The sequence below is a fragment of the Nycticebus coucang genome, chromosome 10 (assembly GCF_027406575.1).
Source record: "Nycticebus coucang isolate mNycCou1 chromosome 10, mNycCou1.pri, whole genome shotgun sequence".
NCBI lineage: Eukaryota > Metazoa > Chordata > Mammalia > Primates > Lorisidae > Nycticebus > Nycticebus coucang.
The window spans coordinates 121,955,143-121,968,169 of NC_069789.1; the positions used below are offsets into that span (position 1 = coordinate 121,955,143).

Consider the following 13,027-nt stretch of genomic DNA (forward strand, 5'->3'; position numbering starts at 1 on the left):
CCCCTGAGCTTAGACAATTTTTTTTGCCTCAGCCTCCTGCGTAGCTGGGACTACAGGTATCCACCACAACACCCGGCTATTTTTTTTGTTGCAGTTTGGCTGGGGCCAGGTTTGAACCCACCACCCTCCCACTGAGCCACAGGTGCTGCCCGATTTTTTTTATTTTTATTTTTTTTATTTATAGAGACAGAGTCTCATTTTGTCACCCTTGGTAGAGTGCCGTGTCAATTCTGAGTCTATTTCAGTGATTTTTCTCTTGGTTATGGGTCAGATTTTCCTTTACCTTTGTATATCTAGTGATATATTTTTTTAGGTGATACAGGTTCTTTTGTATCACTTACAATGTTGAATGTATTTCTTCAAAGAGTCTTAGACTTTCAGGCGATTATGTTACTTGTGAATATTTTGATCCTTCCAAGCGGTTTTTAAGCTCCTTTAAGGAAGATCAGGCATTGCCTTAATTTTAGGGCCAACATACCCCTGTTTCTTTTTTTTTCTTTTTTTCTTTTCTGTGACAGAGTGTCGCTCTGTGCCCTGGATAGAGTGCTGTGGAGTCATCATATCTCACAGCAACCTCAAAATGATTGGCTTGAGGAATCCTTTTGCCTCAGCCTCCTGAGTAGCTGGGACTACAGGTGTGCCCCATTGCACCCAGCTGGTTTTTCTATTTTTAGTAGAGACAGAGTCTAGCTTTTGCTCAGGCTGGTCTCCAACTCCTGAGCTCAAGTAATCTACCTGCCTTGGCCTCCCAGAATGCTGGGATTACAGGTGTGAGCCACTGCACCTGGCCCCTGTTTCTTTCATGTTGCATTTTTAGATCGCTACTTAATGTGCCATGTATACAATGAGATCTCTATACTTTGTTTGAGGGAGCCTATAAGCCTCTCAGCCCTGGGTGGACCTTAAGAATTATTCTCTCCTTGAAAGTTTTTCTTGTCTGGCCCCATGGAGTTTCACCCATGCATGCACAGATTGATACTTAGCCAAAGACTCAAGCGTTTCCCATATTTCTGAACATTCTCTCTGTGTAGCTCCTCCTCTCTGGTTCTCTTTCTTACAAATTCCAGCCATCTTGGCCTCCCTGATCTCTGATCTCTATCTGCAACTCTGCAGGATTGCTGTACTATTTGGAATTCCCTTCCTGGTGCTGATGTCTATAAATTAAATCCAGCCAGACAGCCTGGACAATAGGCTCACTTTGAACCAGGTGCAGTGGCTCATGCTTGTAATCCCAGCACTCTGGGAACCTGAGGTGGAAAGATTGCCTGAGATCAGGCGTTCAAGACCTGCCTGAGCAAGAGCAAGACCCCCGTCTCTACTAAAAATAGAAAAACTAGCCTAGCGTAGTGGTGCACACCTGTAGTCCCAGCTACTTAGGAGGCTGAGGCAAGATGATTGCTCAAGCCCAGGATTTTGAGGTTACTGTGAGCTAAGCTGACACCACAGCACTCTAGCCTGGGTGACAGAGTAAGACAGAAAAACAGAAACTCACTTTGTTTCTCTAAGGCATCACAGTCCTGTGTTACCTGTTGTCCTACGTCTTTAGTTTCCTACATTCTGTCCAGTTTTCTAGCCATTTATAATTTGTGGTATTTCGAGACCATCTTACTCTCTTATATCTGAAAGCATAGGTCTCTAGATGCAATATTTAAACCCAGGGGTCTGGCTCCAGAGTCCACATTCCTAGCTTCTCCACTGGCCAACAGTCACTGAGCTGTATGGATACAGCGTTTCTTGGCAGGGGGGACACTACCAATGGCGTGCATGCCCATAGGGCAGGATAGCAGGGGTGGCTTCAGCCTGCAGCTCACCCCTCCCACCCCTCAGGTGGGCCTTCACCTTGATCATCATCTCCTCCTACACGGCCAACCTGGCCGCCTTCCTCACCGTGCAGCGCATGGAGGTGCCTGTGGAGTCAGCTGATGACCTGGCGGATCAGACCAATATTGAGTACGGCACCATCCACGCTGGCTCCACCATGACCTTCTTCCAGGTGGGGCCATTCAGAACTTCCTGGGCTTGGTGTTGGGATCCCTGCTATACACAGCAGCCCAGACTGGGGTTGGGCAGGGCCTCCTGGGTCTGGGGGAGTGATTGTCAGTGACAGCCTGGGAGGCTGGGTAGCACAAAACACACTTACTCTGCTGTCTGGGTGGGGAACTGGACTTTGACCTGGGGATTGGTGGCTGGGAAGTGGGTATGGGATCTAATATCCAGAGCTGTCCAGGCTGAATGGGCTTAAGGAGGCTGCTGGGAGGGACAGGCCCAGAGAAATTGACAGCAAAGACAAGGGAAGGTCCTCCAAAGTGAAGAAACTTGATCCTATGTATTTTGGGGGTATGGGGAGGAAGCAGAAGGAAAGTGAGCCTGGTGAAGAGGTTCAAGGCAGAGACTGCCGAGGCCTCAAAGACCAGGAGGGGGCACTCAGATCGGACCCTGTATATGGGAGCATTTAGAGATAACAGTTCCTTGGGTGGCCAGATTGGGGGTAGACTAGTGTTCTGGAGGGAGCCAGAGATGGGCAGGGCCCACTGGCTGAAAGGTTAAGGGTTGTGGGAGGGAACTCCCAGAACTCCCAGGTGGGAAACTAGAGAAGATCTGGGAGGGGCTTTGGGACATCTAGGAAAAGCAGTTTCTTCCTCGCTGGACTGGTGGCTGTGGGGATGACTTGGCCATGGCCAGTTTGTCTGTCTTGTCTCCTCCTCTGTCTTTGGGTCTTTGTCTTCCCCTCATCTCTTCACTCTCTCTCAGATCAAGAGACTTCCTGGAGGATAGGACTCAGGGAAAGGAAGGAGGTGGAAAGGCCTAATCTATCCCCTGTGTTCCCTTTGCCCAGAATTCTCGTTACCAGACATACCAGCGTATGTGGAATTATATGCAGTCAAAGCAGCCCAGTGTGTTCGTTAAGAGCACAGAAGAGGGTATCGCCCGTGTCCTCAACTCCCGCTATGCCTTCCTGCTGGAATCCACCATGAATGAGTACCATCGGCGCCTCAACTGCAACCTCACCCAGATCGGGGGCCTCCTCGACACCAAGGGCTATGGCATTGGCATGCCGCTGGGTATGGCAACAGCAGGGTGTGGAACATGGCAGGGGCCCTGTACACCCAGACCAAGATGTGTGAGCACAGCCGAGACCAGGCCAGGCCCTCCCTGAGGCAGGCTGGGTGTGTTTTGTGTGGCTTCCTGGCTGTGTGGTCTTGGGTGGGTGCCATCCTAAACCTTTGCATTGTCAACCTGCAAAACTGACCCTAGAAGCAATCAGTTCTAGCCTTGCAGGGCTACTGAGAGGATCCAGTGAGACTCAGTGTGGGCAGTTCAGGACACGTAGGCCGTGAGGCAAATGGTCTATCCCCATTTGCTGGAGAGCCCCTTGAGGGTGAGAAGCTGGTTTTATTTGTGTCATTTTCTCTGCACCAAACCCATAGCCTGGCTCAGAGCAGGTACTGAGAAAATGCTTATAGGATGAATGGATGGACAGATGGATGGATGGATGATCTGCAGGGAGACTTGGGCCTGTCTATTTACACTTCAGGTACTTTTCTAGGGCCCAGTGCTGTAAACCCAGTAGCAATTTGTCACCAAGTTTTGGCATTTGGCCTTTTAAAATCATCTCTATGCTGATGACACCTATATTTTCTATTACTGCACAGCAAATTGCCCCCAAATTTTTATAACTTTGTAAGTGAGTCAGGGCTGTGCCAGAGAAGCAATGTAGCCTGGTGCTTTGGGGACAGACTCTGGAGTTGCACTAACCTGGATCCAAATCCTAGTTCCTTCCCTGACTCAGCACCTGACCTTATGCAACAGAATCACTTTGCTCACTCAGAAATACCTACCTCAGATGGTAAGAACTGCTTCACAGGATCACGGGGAGACATGAATAAGCTCAGGGTCTGGCACACAGTTGGTGTGCTAAATTAATTAATATGAAGCTCTCCTCCACTTGCCATATTCCTACTTCTTAGCTTGTGGTAGATGCTCAAGATGCATCTTAGTAGCTGGGTGTGATGGCTCACACCCATAATCCTAGCACTTTGGGAGGCTGAGGCAGGAGGATTGTTTAAGCTGGAGTTCCAGACCAGCTTGAGCAAAAGTAAGACGCCGTTTCTCCTAAACATAGAAAAACTAGCCGGTGTGGTGGGCACCTGTAGTTCCAGCTATACAGGAGGCTGAGGCTAAAGGATCACTTGAGCCGAAGAGTTTGATAGAATTGAGATTTGGTCTCAAAAAAAGAAAAAAAAAAAAAAAAAGAAGTAGTAGTACTTAATGACTGAAGAAGTAGTAAGTTCAGGGTAGGGTATGAGGGGTGTGGGGGCCAAGGATGGTTTAAGGGTGGGGAGAAGTGGCCCAGAGGAGAAGGGTGGATGGGGACACACTCACTTGGTGGGTCTGTCTGGCACCCTGTGGTGTGCCAGGTCCTGTACTGGCTGGGACACCACAGTGGGGTGGCTGCCAAGTGCCCCCTCCTGCCTTCTATTAAGGGTAGCAGACAACAAGCAGATGATAAACACGTAGCTATATAACATGATGTCAGGTGGTGGCAACTGCTCTAAAGTAGATTAAAAGGGAGAGAGACTGGGGAGTGGTGGGTATTTGGTGCCATTTTAAATAGAGAAGACACCTCCCCCACCAACCCCCAAGGAGCCAGCATGTGGGCAGAGACCTGAATGAGGTGGGGTAAGAAACCTTCCAGGCAGAGGCAAAGGTCCTACGGTGGGGCTATGCTTGCTGGATTCAGGGAACTTTATGGGTGGGGGCGTCTGAGAATGGCAGGGCATGAGTGCAGGATCTTGAAGCCCAGGGGAGGACCTTGTGCTGACTACAATAGGCATTTGAACACAGGAGAGGCATAACCCATGAGTGTTCCTAAAACTGTCTCTCTGGCTATTGTGCTGAGAAGAGGCTGGGTGGGGGGTGAGGCAGGGCCACAGGGAAGATTTTAGGCACATGATAGAAGTGGTAAAGGCCATGGTGAGGGAGCAGCTTAGGCTGTGGGGCAGGCAGGGCTCCAGGTCCTCGATGGCCAGTCTACCCCCTCGTGTGCCTGGTCCAGGCTCTCCGTTCCGAGATGAGATCACGCTGGCCATCCTGCAGCTCCAGGAGAACAACCGGCTGGAGATCCTGAAGCGCAAGTGGTGGGAGGGCGGCCGGTGCCCCAAGGAGGAGGATCATCGAGCGAAAGGTCAGCGGCCGCCGCTTGTGGTGTGCCTTTCCCCAGGCTCCCATGAGGTCCCTATGCCCACACAGCCCTGACCCCGTGGCTCTCCCCACTTGACCCCTAGGTTTGGGCATGGAGAACATTGGTGGCATTTTTGTCGTGCTTATCTGTGGCCTCATCATTGCTGTCTTTGTGGCAGTCATGGAATTCATATGGTCCACACGGAGGTCAGCAGAGTCTGAAGAGGTAAGGAGGTGGGCAGAGGGTCAGGGAGGGGCTGGGAGGCTGTGGCATTGGGAGCCTGGAGGAGGAAGGCAGGAGGGAGAAAGGGCCACAAGGTGAGTGAGCACACAGGTGGGTAGAGATTCTACGGCATGAGCAGGACAGGGAAAGCAGGGTCAGAATCAGGAAGGGGTAGGAGAGGCGAGGGGACAGATTGTGGGGGGCCCCTGGGGAAGTGAGAAATAAGGGAAGAAACGTGATTAAAAAGCCACGGGCACAAAAAAAGACCAGAGCCTTGCTGGCCAGTGTCATGCTGCCCAGGGGCTGTGACACCCTTGCATTTCCAGAGCATTCGTACTGCCACACCACTGGGATGCTAATTCCCAGCTACCCTTCTCTCTGCTGACCTCCTTCCTCTCCTCCCCATCCTCACTGTCCTCCTTCTAGCAGTTGACCTCATATCTACTCCCTGCCGCCCCCTCCGCATCCAGCCGCCTGTGTTCTCCACTCAGCCATGGGCTTCTCTGAAGGAGCCTCCATGTGTCTAGCAGAGGCGCCCTCCACACGGGCCTCCTCTCTTGCCTTCTTAAGGACATCCCTCCAGCAAGTCTTTCCTTTCTTCTCATATCATCATGTCTTCTCTTTACTGGAGCCAGGCCATCAGCATACAGATGTGCTATCATCTGAAAGAAACTCTCTCTTGTCCCTCACCTCTCCTCCCAGTCACCCCTGGTTTCTCCCCTTCCCTTCACAGCCTTGAAAGAGCTTTGTCTCGGGCAGCACCTGTGGCTCAAGGAGTAGGGCGCTGGTCCCATATGCCAGAGGTGGCAGGTTCAAACCTACCCCGGCCAAAAACCAAAAAAAAAAAAAAGAGAGCTTTGTCTCCCGCTGCCTCCAGTTTCTTTCCTCCCATTGACTCTTGGCCTGCTCCAGTTTGGCTTCTGTCCCCACCCCATTCCACTGAAGCTACTCTTGTCACCAGTACCCTCCATTTCTAGGGGTTTTTTTTTTCCTTTGGAGTGGGGGAAATTCTTTTTTTTTTTTTTGAGACAAGAGTCTCACTCTGTTGCCCAGGATAGTCTGTGATGTCACAGCTCACAGCAACCTCAAACTCCTGGGCTCAAGGGACCCTCCCCCCTCAGGACTGGGACTGTAGGTGCCTACCACACCACCCAGCTAATTTTTCTTTTTTAAATTAAATTAAATTAAAAAAAAAAAATTATTTATTTATTTTTTTTTTGAGACAGAGTCTCACTCTGTTTCCCAGGCTACAGTGCCATGGTATCATAGCTCATAGCAACCTCAAACTCCTAGGCTCAAGTGATCCTCTTGCCTCAGCCTCCTAAGTAGCCAGGACTATAGCACCTGCCACAATGTCTGGCTATTTTTAGAGACAGGGTCTCATTCTTGCTCAGGCTGGTCTCAAACTCCTGAGCTCAGGAGATCTACCCACCTCAGCCTCCCAGAGTGCTGGGATTACAGGCGTGAGCCACCATTCCTGGCTTTAATTTTTCTATTTTTTAGTAGAGACAGGGTCTTGTTCTTGCTTAGGCTGGTCTCAAACTCCTGATCTGAAGGGATCTTCCTGTCTCGGCCTCCCAGAGTAGGGATTATAGGTAGGAGCCACCATGCCTGACAGCACCCTCCACTTCTGAAATCCAGTGCCCAAGCCTCAGGCCCTACGTACATGAGGCAGCAGTAGGCTTCAGCACATCTAATCCCTCTCTTCCCGAACCTCTTTTCTGGCCATGCCTTCCTAGCCTCCGTTGTTGAGTTCCTCTTTCTCCTTAGCCTCTGTGCACTGGGGAGCTCTGGGGTTTGGTCCTTGGACAGTCTCTCTTCTCTGTCTTTCTTCACTCCCTCGGCAACTCCATCCAGCCAATTGGCTTTTAAAGCCACATATGTGCTGGTGACACCTGTATTTGTTATCTGTTGCTACCATAACAAATTACCTTACTAGCTTACAATAGCCACCTTCTATGAGTTAGTTGTCAGTTAGTCCTATGGCCCAGAAGCCAGCTTAGTTGGGTGATTCTGGCTGCTCTAGTCCCAGGTGAGGTCACAGTTATGTTGTTGGCTGGGGCTGCTGTGGACTGAAGGCTGGACTAGGCCTAGAGGATCCACTTCCAGGAGGGCTTACTGTCTTAAATGTCTCCATGGGATTTTAATTTTCAGAAGCATCTGAGTAATGATATTGAAAGATTTTTATTTCCAGGCAGCGCCTGTGGCTCAGTGGGTAGGGTGCCAGCCCCATATACTGAGGGTGGCATGTTTGAACCTGGCTCTGGCCAAACTGCAACAAAAAAATAGCCGGGCACTGTGCCTGTAGTCCCAGCTACTTGGGAGGCTGAGGCAAGAGAATTGCCTAAGCTCAGGCGTTGGAGGTTGCTGTGAGCTGTGATGCTACAGCACTCTACTGAGGGCAATAAAGCGAGACTCTGTTTCTAAAAAAAGAAAGATTTTTATTTCCTACATACCACATCAAAAGGGCTGTGAGGAAAGTACCAAATTTAGTCAGGAGTCAAAAGCAAGGGACTTTTTCTACATCCTTTTCTTTAAAAAAAAAAAGTCAGGGGCCAGTAGGCCATGTCCTTTATTGGGGTTTCCTCAGGAAAGGAGGGCAGGGCTGGGAATAGTTTAGGAATAGCTCATGTGAATAATGTGACTGGGGTCTGGGCTACAGGGACTGTCCCTCATTATCTGGTGCTTGGCCCTGGTAGATTAGGGCTTGGTGAAAGGGATGGTTGGGGGTATAGACTCAGGATTAGTTGGTTTACATTTGAGCCTTTTGTTATCTCTAAGAATTGGTTAGTTCTGGAGAGGCAGTTTCTCCCCAGCCTGCACGATATTTAAGATGTCAAAATATCCTAAGACTGAAAATAAAAAACATTGTGAATAAACTCACATGGCAGTTGGCAGGAGGCCTCATTTCCTCAAACAAGGGCCTTTCCATGGGACTACTTGAGTGTCCTCCCACCATGGTAGCTGACATCCCCTAGAATAAGTGATCAAGAAAACAAAATGGCAATGGCCTAGCGATATTCTCTTGGTCACATAGACCAACCCTGTGAGTGTCAGGAGGTGGGAACTTGGAGGATACCTTAACTCCTAGATGTCTATCTCCCTTGAAGCCAAGGCTTCTGAGGGCAGCTCCACACTTGACCTCCACATGTGCGTGCATGGAGGTATGTGTGTTAACCTATGTGTCCATTGGGCAGCGCCTGTGGCTTAGTGGGTAGGGCGCTGGCCCCATATATGGTGGGTAACAGGTTCAAACCTGGCCCCGGCCAAACTGCAACAAAAAAATAGCCAGGCTTTGTGGTGGGTGCCTGGGACTCCAGCTACTTGGGAGGCTGAGGCAATAGAATCGCTTAAGCCCAAGAGTTGGAGGTTGCTGTGAACTGTGACGCCACAGCAGTCTACCATGGGCGACAAAGTGAGACTGTCTCTAAAAAAAAAAAGAGAGAGAGAGAATCGCTTGAGTCCGAGAGTTTGAGGTTGCTGTGAGCTATGACTCCAGGGCACTCTACCAAGGGTGACAAATTAAGACCTCTGTCTCAATAAAAAACAAAACAAACAACTCTCAAGTGGCTCCCATCTGACTCAAGATAAAAGCCAATGTTCTTCCAATAGGCTACAGGCCTCACCTGAGCTGACCACCACTGCTCCTCCCACCTCATCATCTCCCTCACTCCCCATTCCAAGCACCCTGACCTGCCTGCAGTTCCTCAGAGCTCTTCCCACCTGGGCACCTTGGCCCTGCTGACATATGCCCAGGACTCTCCTCCCAGCCTCCTCGTGCCTCACCCATCTTTACTTAAGGGTCCTCCTCTCAGTGAGGTCCTCTTGGGCTGTCCTGTCTCAAAATTCAGCTCCTACCCCACCTCTCTTTCCTATTTATTTTTGTCCAAAGTGCTTGTAGTGATCTAACATACTACACACATTTACATATTTGTTATTTTCCCTCTCTGCACACTTGAATATAACCTCCACAGGAGCTGGGACTTCTGTTTTGTTCTCTGCTATATCCCCAGTGGCCAGAACAATGGCCTGGCACACAGTGGCACTCAGTAAATGTGCCTTTTAACAATGACTGCATGAATAAGGGGCAGAAATGGGGATTAAACAGGAGGGAAAGGTTGGAGGCAGTCAGAAAAGACGAGAGAAGAGGAACCTAGACAGGAGGTGAAAGGCAGATTCAGAATGAACCCAAAGGAAATCAGAGACATAGGAGAGAAGTGGGAGGGACAGGAGTGCGGAGGTAGAGGCGGCGAGACGGAAGACACAGGGAGATAAAGGACTGTGGTGGAGAGTGGGAAGTGAGAAGAGGGCGAATGAAGAGGAGAGGAGGAGTGGGATGTTGAGAAAAGCTGGAGGGGGTGATAGGAGAGGGAGGCTGCAGGAGCCGGGGGCAGGGGAAGCCAGGAGAGCGCCCGCCCGGACGGTGATTGCCCCGCACCGCCCCCAGGTGTCGGTGTGCCAGGAGATGCTGCAGGAGCTGCGCCACGCCGTGTCTTGCCGCAAGACGTCGCGTTCCCGCCGGCGCCGGCGCCCGGGCGGCCCGAGCCGGGCCCTGCTGTCGCTGCGCGCGGTCCGCGAGATGCGCCTCAGCAACGGCAAGCTGTACTCGGCTGGCGCGGGCGGGGATGCGGGCGGCGCGCACGGGGGTCCGCAGCGCCTTCTGGACGACCCAGGACCGCCTGGCGGGGCCCGGCCCCCCGTCCCCACCCCCTGCACCCACGTGCGCGTCTGCCAGGAGTGCCGGCGCATCCAGGCGCTGCGGGCCTCGGGGGCCGGTGCGGCCTCGCGTGGGCTGGGCGTCCCCTCCGAGACCACCAGCCCGCCCCGGCCGCGGCCCGGCCCCGCCGGCCCCCGCGAGCTGGCCGAGCATGAGTGACCACGGGTGGGGCAGGGCAGGCGCCCAGACTGACCGCAGGGACAGGGCCCGGCTGCTCCCACTTCCCCAGCGGGAGGCGGACAGGACTTGCGTGCCGGAGCTGCCGACGCTGGGATTTTGCCTTGGTTTTTCTGTGAAGTCCGAACCCTGGCTCGGGAGCCCGCCTGCGCCCCCCGGTGGACTCGTGAGAGGGTGCCGCGGATGCCTGCACTCCGCCTCCTGCAGGCAAAGAGCCCAGACACCCAGGACTCCAGGGACAGGGAACTTTGGGAGTCAATCCTGGAAGCAGAAAGCAGTCCGTGGAGAGGACCCCATCCTAGGACTGCTCAGGCCCCCCAAGACTGGACTCAGTCTCCCACGCTTCTGGAGGTGGGAGAGCCTCTGGACAGATGGGTGTCTCCTGGTGCCCCTCCACTCTTCTCTTTCTCTCTTTTTTGGGGGGAGAAACCTCGGAATTTCTATGAGATCCTCCCCCCCCCGGGGAGGGGGTCCGTTGGGCCTCCATCCCTCCCCGTGCCACATCTCAGTCCCTGTTGGAATAAAAAAAGAACAAAACCCCCAAATTGGGACGATCGGTATCATTTCCCAGAGTATGAGGACATTGGAGGCTTTGGCCCCAGGGGCAACTGCTGAGAACTACAGGCTCACTGGTCACTTCACATTCTCCACCCTGGGCCCTGCCCACAGCCAGCAGGTCAGCCCAGGTCCCAGCAGCTGTATGCTGTCCATTAACCTCTCAGGACAGAGGAAGGCTGCAACAGAGACCCTGAGACAGATGGAGAGAGATGCAGGGATCTGGAGAGGCAGAGACACCAGAAACAAGACACAAAGACAGAGAAACCAGATGGGGGTGGGGAGGGCCAGGGAGCTGTTTTGTTCTCTGCTATATCCCCAGGGTGCTTGGGATGGCCCCCATGGTGGCAAATGTGTGCATGGGCCAGGTTGACTTGATAACTTTGTGATCACATGTGTACATCCATGAGGCCATCTTCAACTGTCTGTGACTGTGATCCTGAGTTCTGCTGAAAATGTACTTCCCCAGTCCCCAAGAGAGGAAGTAAGGAATCCCAGTAAAGTGGGGTTGGGGCCGGGAGCGGGAGAGGCTGAAGGGCTGCTGGCTGCAGTGAGAAGGGTGGGTATGCCTTCTGTCCCCGCCCTTCCTCGCCCTGCTGGAGGTTTCTGTGGAAACTGCAGTTGAGAAAGGACAAGTGAAGGTCACACAGTGAGAGCCAAAATGAGGCCAAGTAGAAAGAGGAGTGAGGAGAGAGAGGGATGGGGAAAGAGCTGGGGGCAAAAAGGGGATGAGACAGAGGGAGCGATGCTGTGATTAGGTGAAAGAAGGAGTAGAGGGCTAGGGAAGAGGTGAAACAGGAAGGGAAAGAGACACGGGGAGTTGGGGTGAGAGACAGGAAGCCATAAAAAACTTCAAGCCATAAATGGAGTCTGGAGAGGATCGGAGTGGTGAGCAAAGCCAGACAGGATCTGAGAGAAAGAGAGGGAGAGGGTGGGCCGCCCCACAGCCAGCCTGAGCCCGGGAGCTGTCCGTTCAGCACCCGGCCGGTGCAGGTCCCGGCCCTGGTCTCCCCTCCAGGGCCCCGCTGACTTCTGGATTCCTCAGCAGGCAGACCACATGCAGGGAACCAAGAGACCATCCCGGCACACCGTACCCCCAATGCTGAGCATTTCACACAGTGCCCCCAGTCTCCACCAGGCCCCTTCTGTGTCTTGGACACTCGCTGCCTGTGTGCCCTTAAGGACCGTTGTGAGGGCCAGCACCAGCCTCTTTCTAGTCTCAGTGTCTCTGTTGTCTCCATATCTCTTTCACAGACTCTGTCAATGTCTCTGCCCTTGGGCTGGACTCTGCCTGTCAAGGTGACTAGAATATGATTGCAGACATTTCAAGTTTTTCACTTTTTCTGTCCCACCCTTTGGGGTCTTTTTCCCTCCCCCACCAACTTTGTGCTCAGTCTCTCTCTCTCTCTAATCTTTATCTCTGAGTCTCCTTAGTTTTCCAAACCTGTCTCTGCCTTGCTCTCTAAGTCCCTGTGTCTCTCTGTCACCTTCACTGAGTATTTCTGTTGCTCTGTCTCCCTCTGTTTTCTCATCTTTGTCTTTGCCAGTATCTGTCTTTTTCAGTCTGTCTGTATCGGGCTGTCTCTGGTTCTGGACTGTGTGTCTGTTTCTCCTCTTATGCCTCTCCTCTCATCTCCCATGCTGAACTCCCCTGTCCCCCTCCATCCCTGTGACCTTCCTGAGTCTTCCCTCCTCACCCCCCCCTTCTGCAGAGCCTCAACTGGGAGCACGATGCACAGTCATCAGTCTCACCAGGCTTGTGTCTGAGAAGGGAGTGCATGAGGGGGGACATGAGCCTGTGTCTAAGGTGGGATGGGGGAGGCCCGAGGCCTCCCCCAGCCCAGCTAGAGAGCAGGAGGAGAAAGAGCCTAGAAGCTCCTGGAATCCAGACCTCCCCCACCTCCCCAGACTTCTCTGTCTCCCTAGTCTTATCCTCCGTGGTTCAGCCCCTACTTTCAGGCCAAAGTGTCAAGAGAAGGAAGGGGTGACATGTTGACAAACTCTCCCTCCCCCAGAAAGGGGATAAAACTGGGGAAGGGGCATCTGGGGGCAATGCACCTGGGGTAAAAGATGTGGCTCCTCCCCCTTTCCCAGTCTCTATGGCAACAGCCTAGTCTGCAGGCCCAGCCTCCCTTGCTGCAGAGTCAGCCTCCTTGTTACCATGGCAACACAGT

General features: G+C 52.5%; 1 protein-coding gene across 3 annotated transcripts in view; it reads left to right on the forward strand.

Annotated features, from left to right (window-relative positions):
* GRIK5 (glutamate ionotropic receptor kainate type subunit 5) overlaps positions 1 to 10,843 on the forward strand; it is a 76,279-nt gene extending 65,436 nt beyond the window's left edge. For all 3 annotated transcript variants that reach the window (XM_053604866.1, XM_053604865.1, XM_053604864.1), the window contains 5 exons: positions 1,828 to 1,993; positions 2,837 to 3,062; positions 5,057 to 5,185; positions 5,286 to 5,407; positions 9,852 to 10,843. In XM_053604866.1, the coding sequence (XP_053460841.1) occupies positions 1,828 to 1,993; positions 2,837 to 3,062; positions 5,057 to 5,185; positions 5,286 to 5,407; positions 9,852 to 10,280 (1,072 nt within the window). In that variant the 3' untranslated portion in view covers positions 10,281 to 10,843. The remainder of the gene's footprint in view (positions 1 to 1,827; positions 1,994 to 2,836; positions 3,063 to 5,056; positions 5,186 to 5,285; positions 5,408 to 9,851) is intronic.
* The last annotated feature ends 2,184 nt before the right edge of the window (positions 10,844 to 13,027 follow it).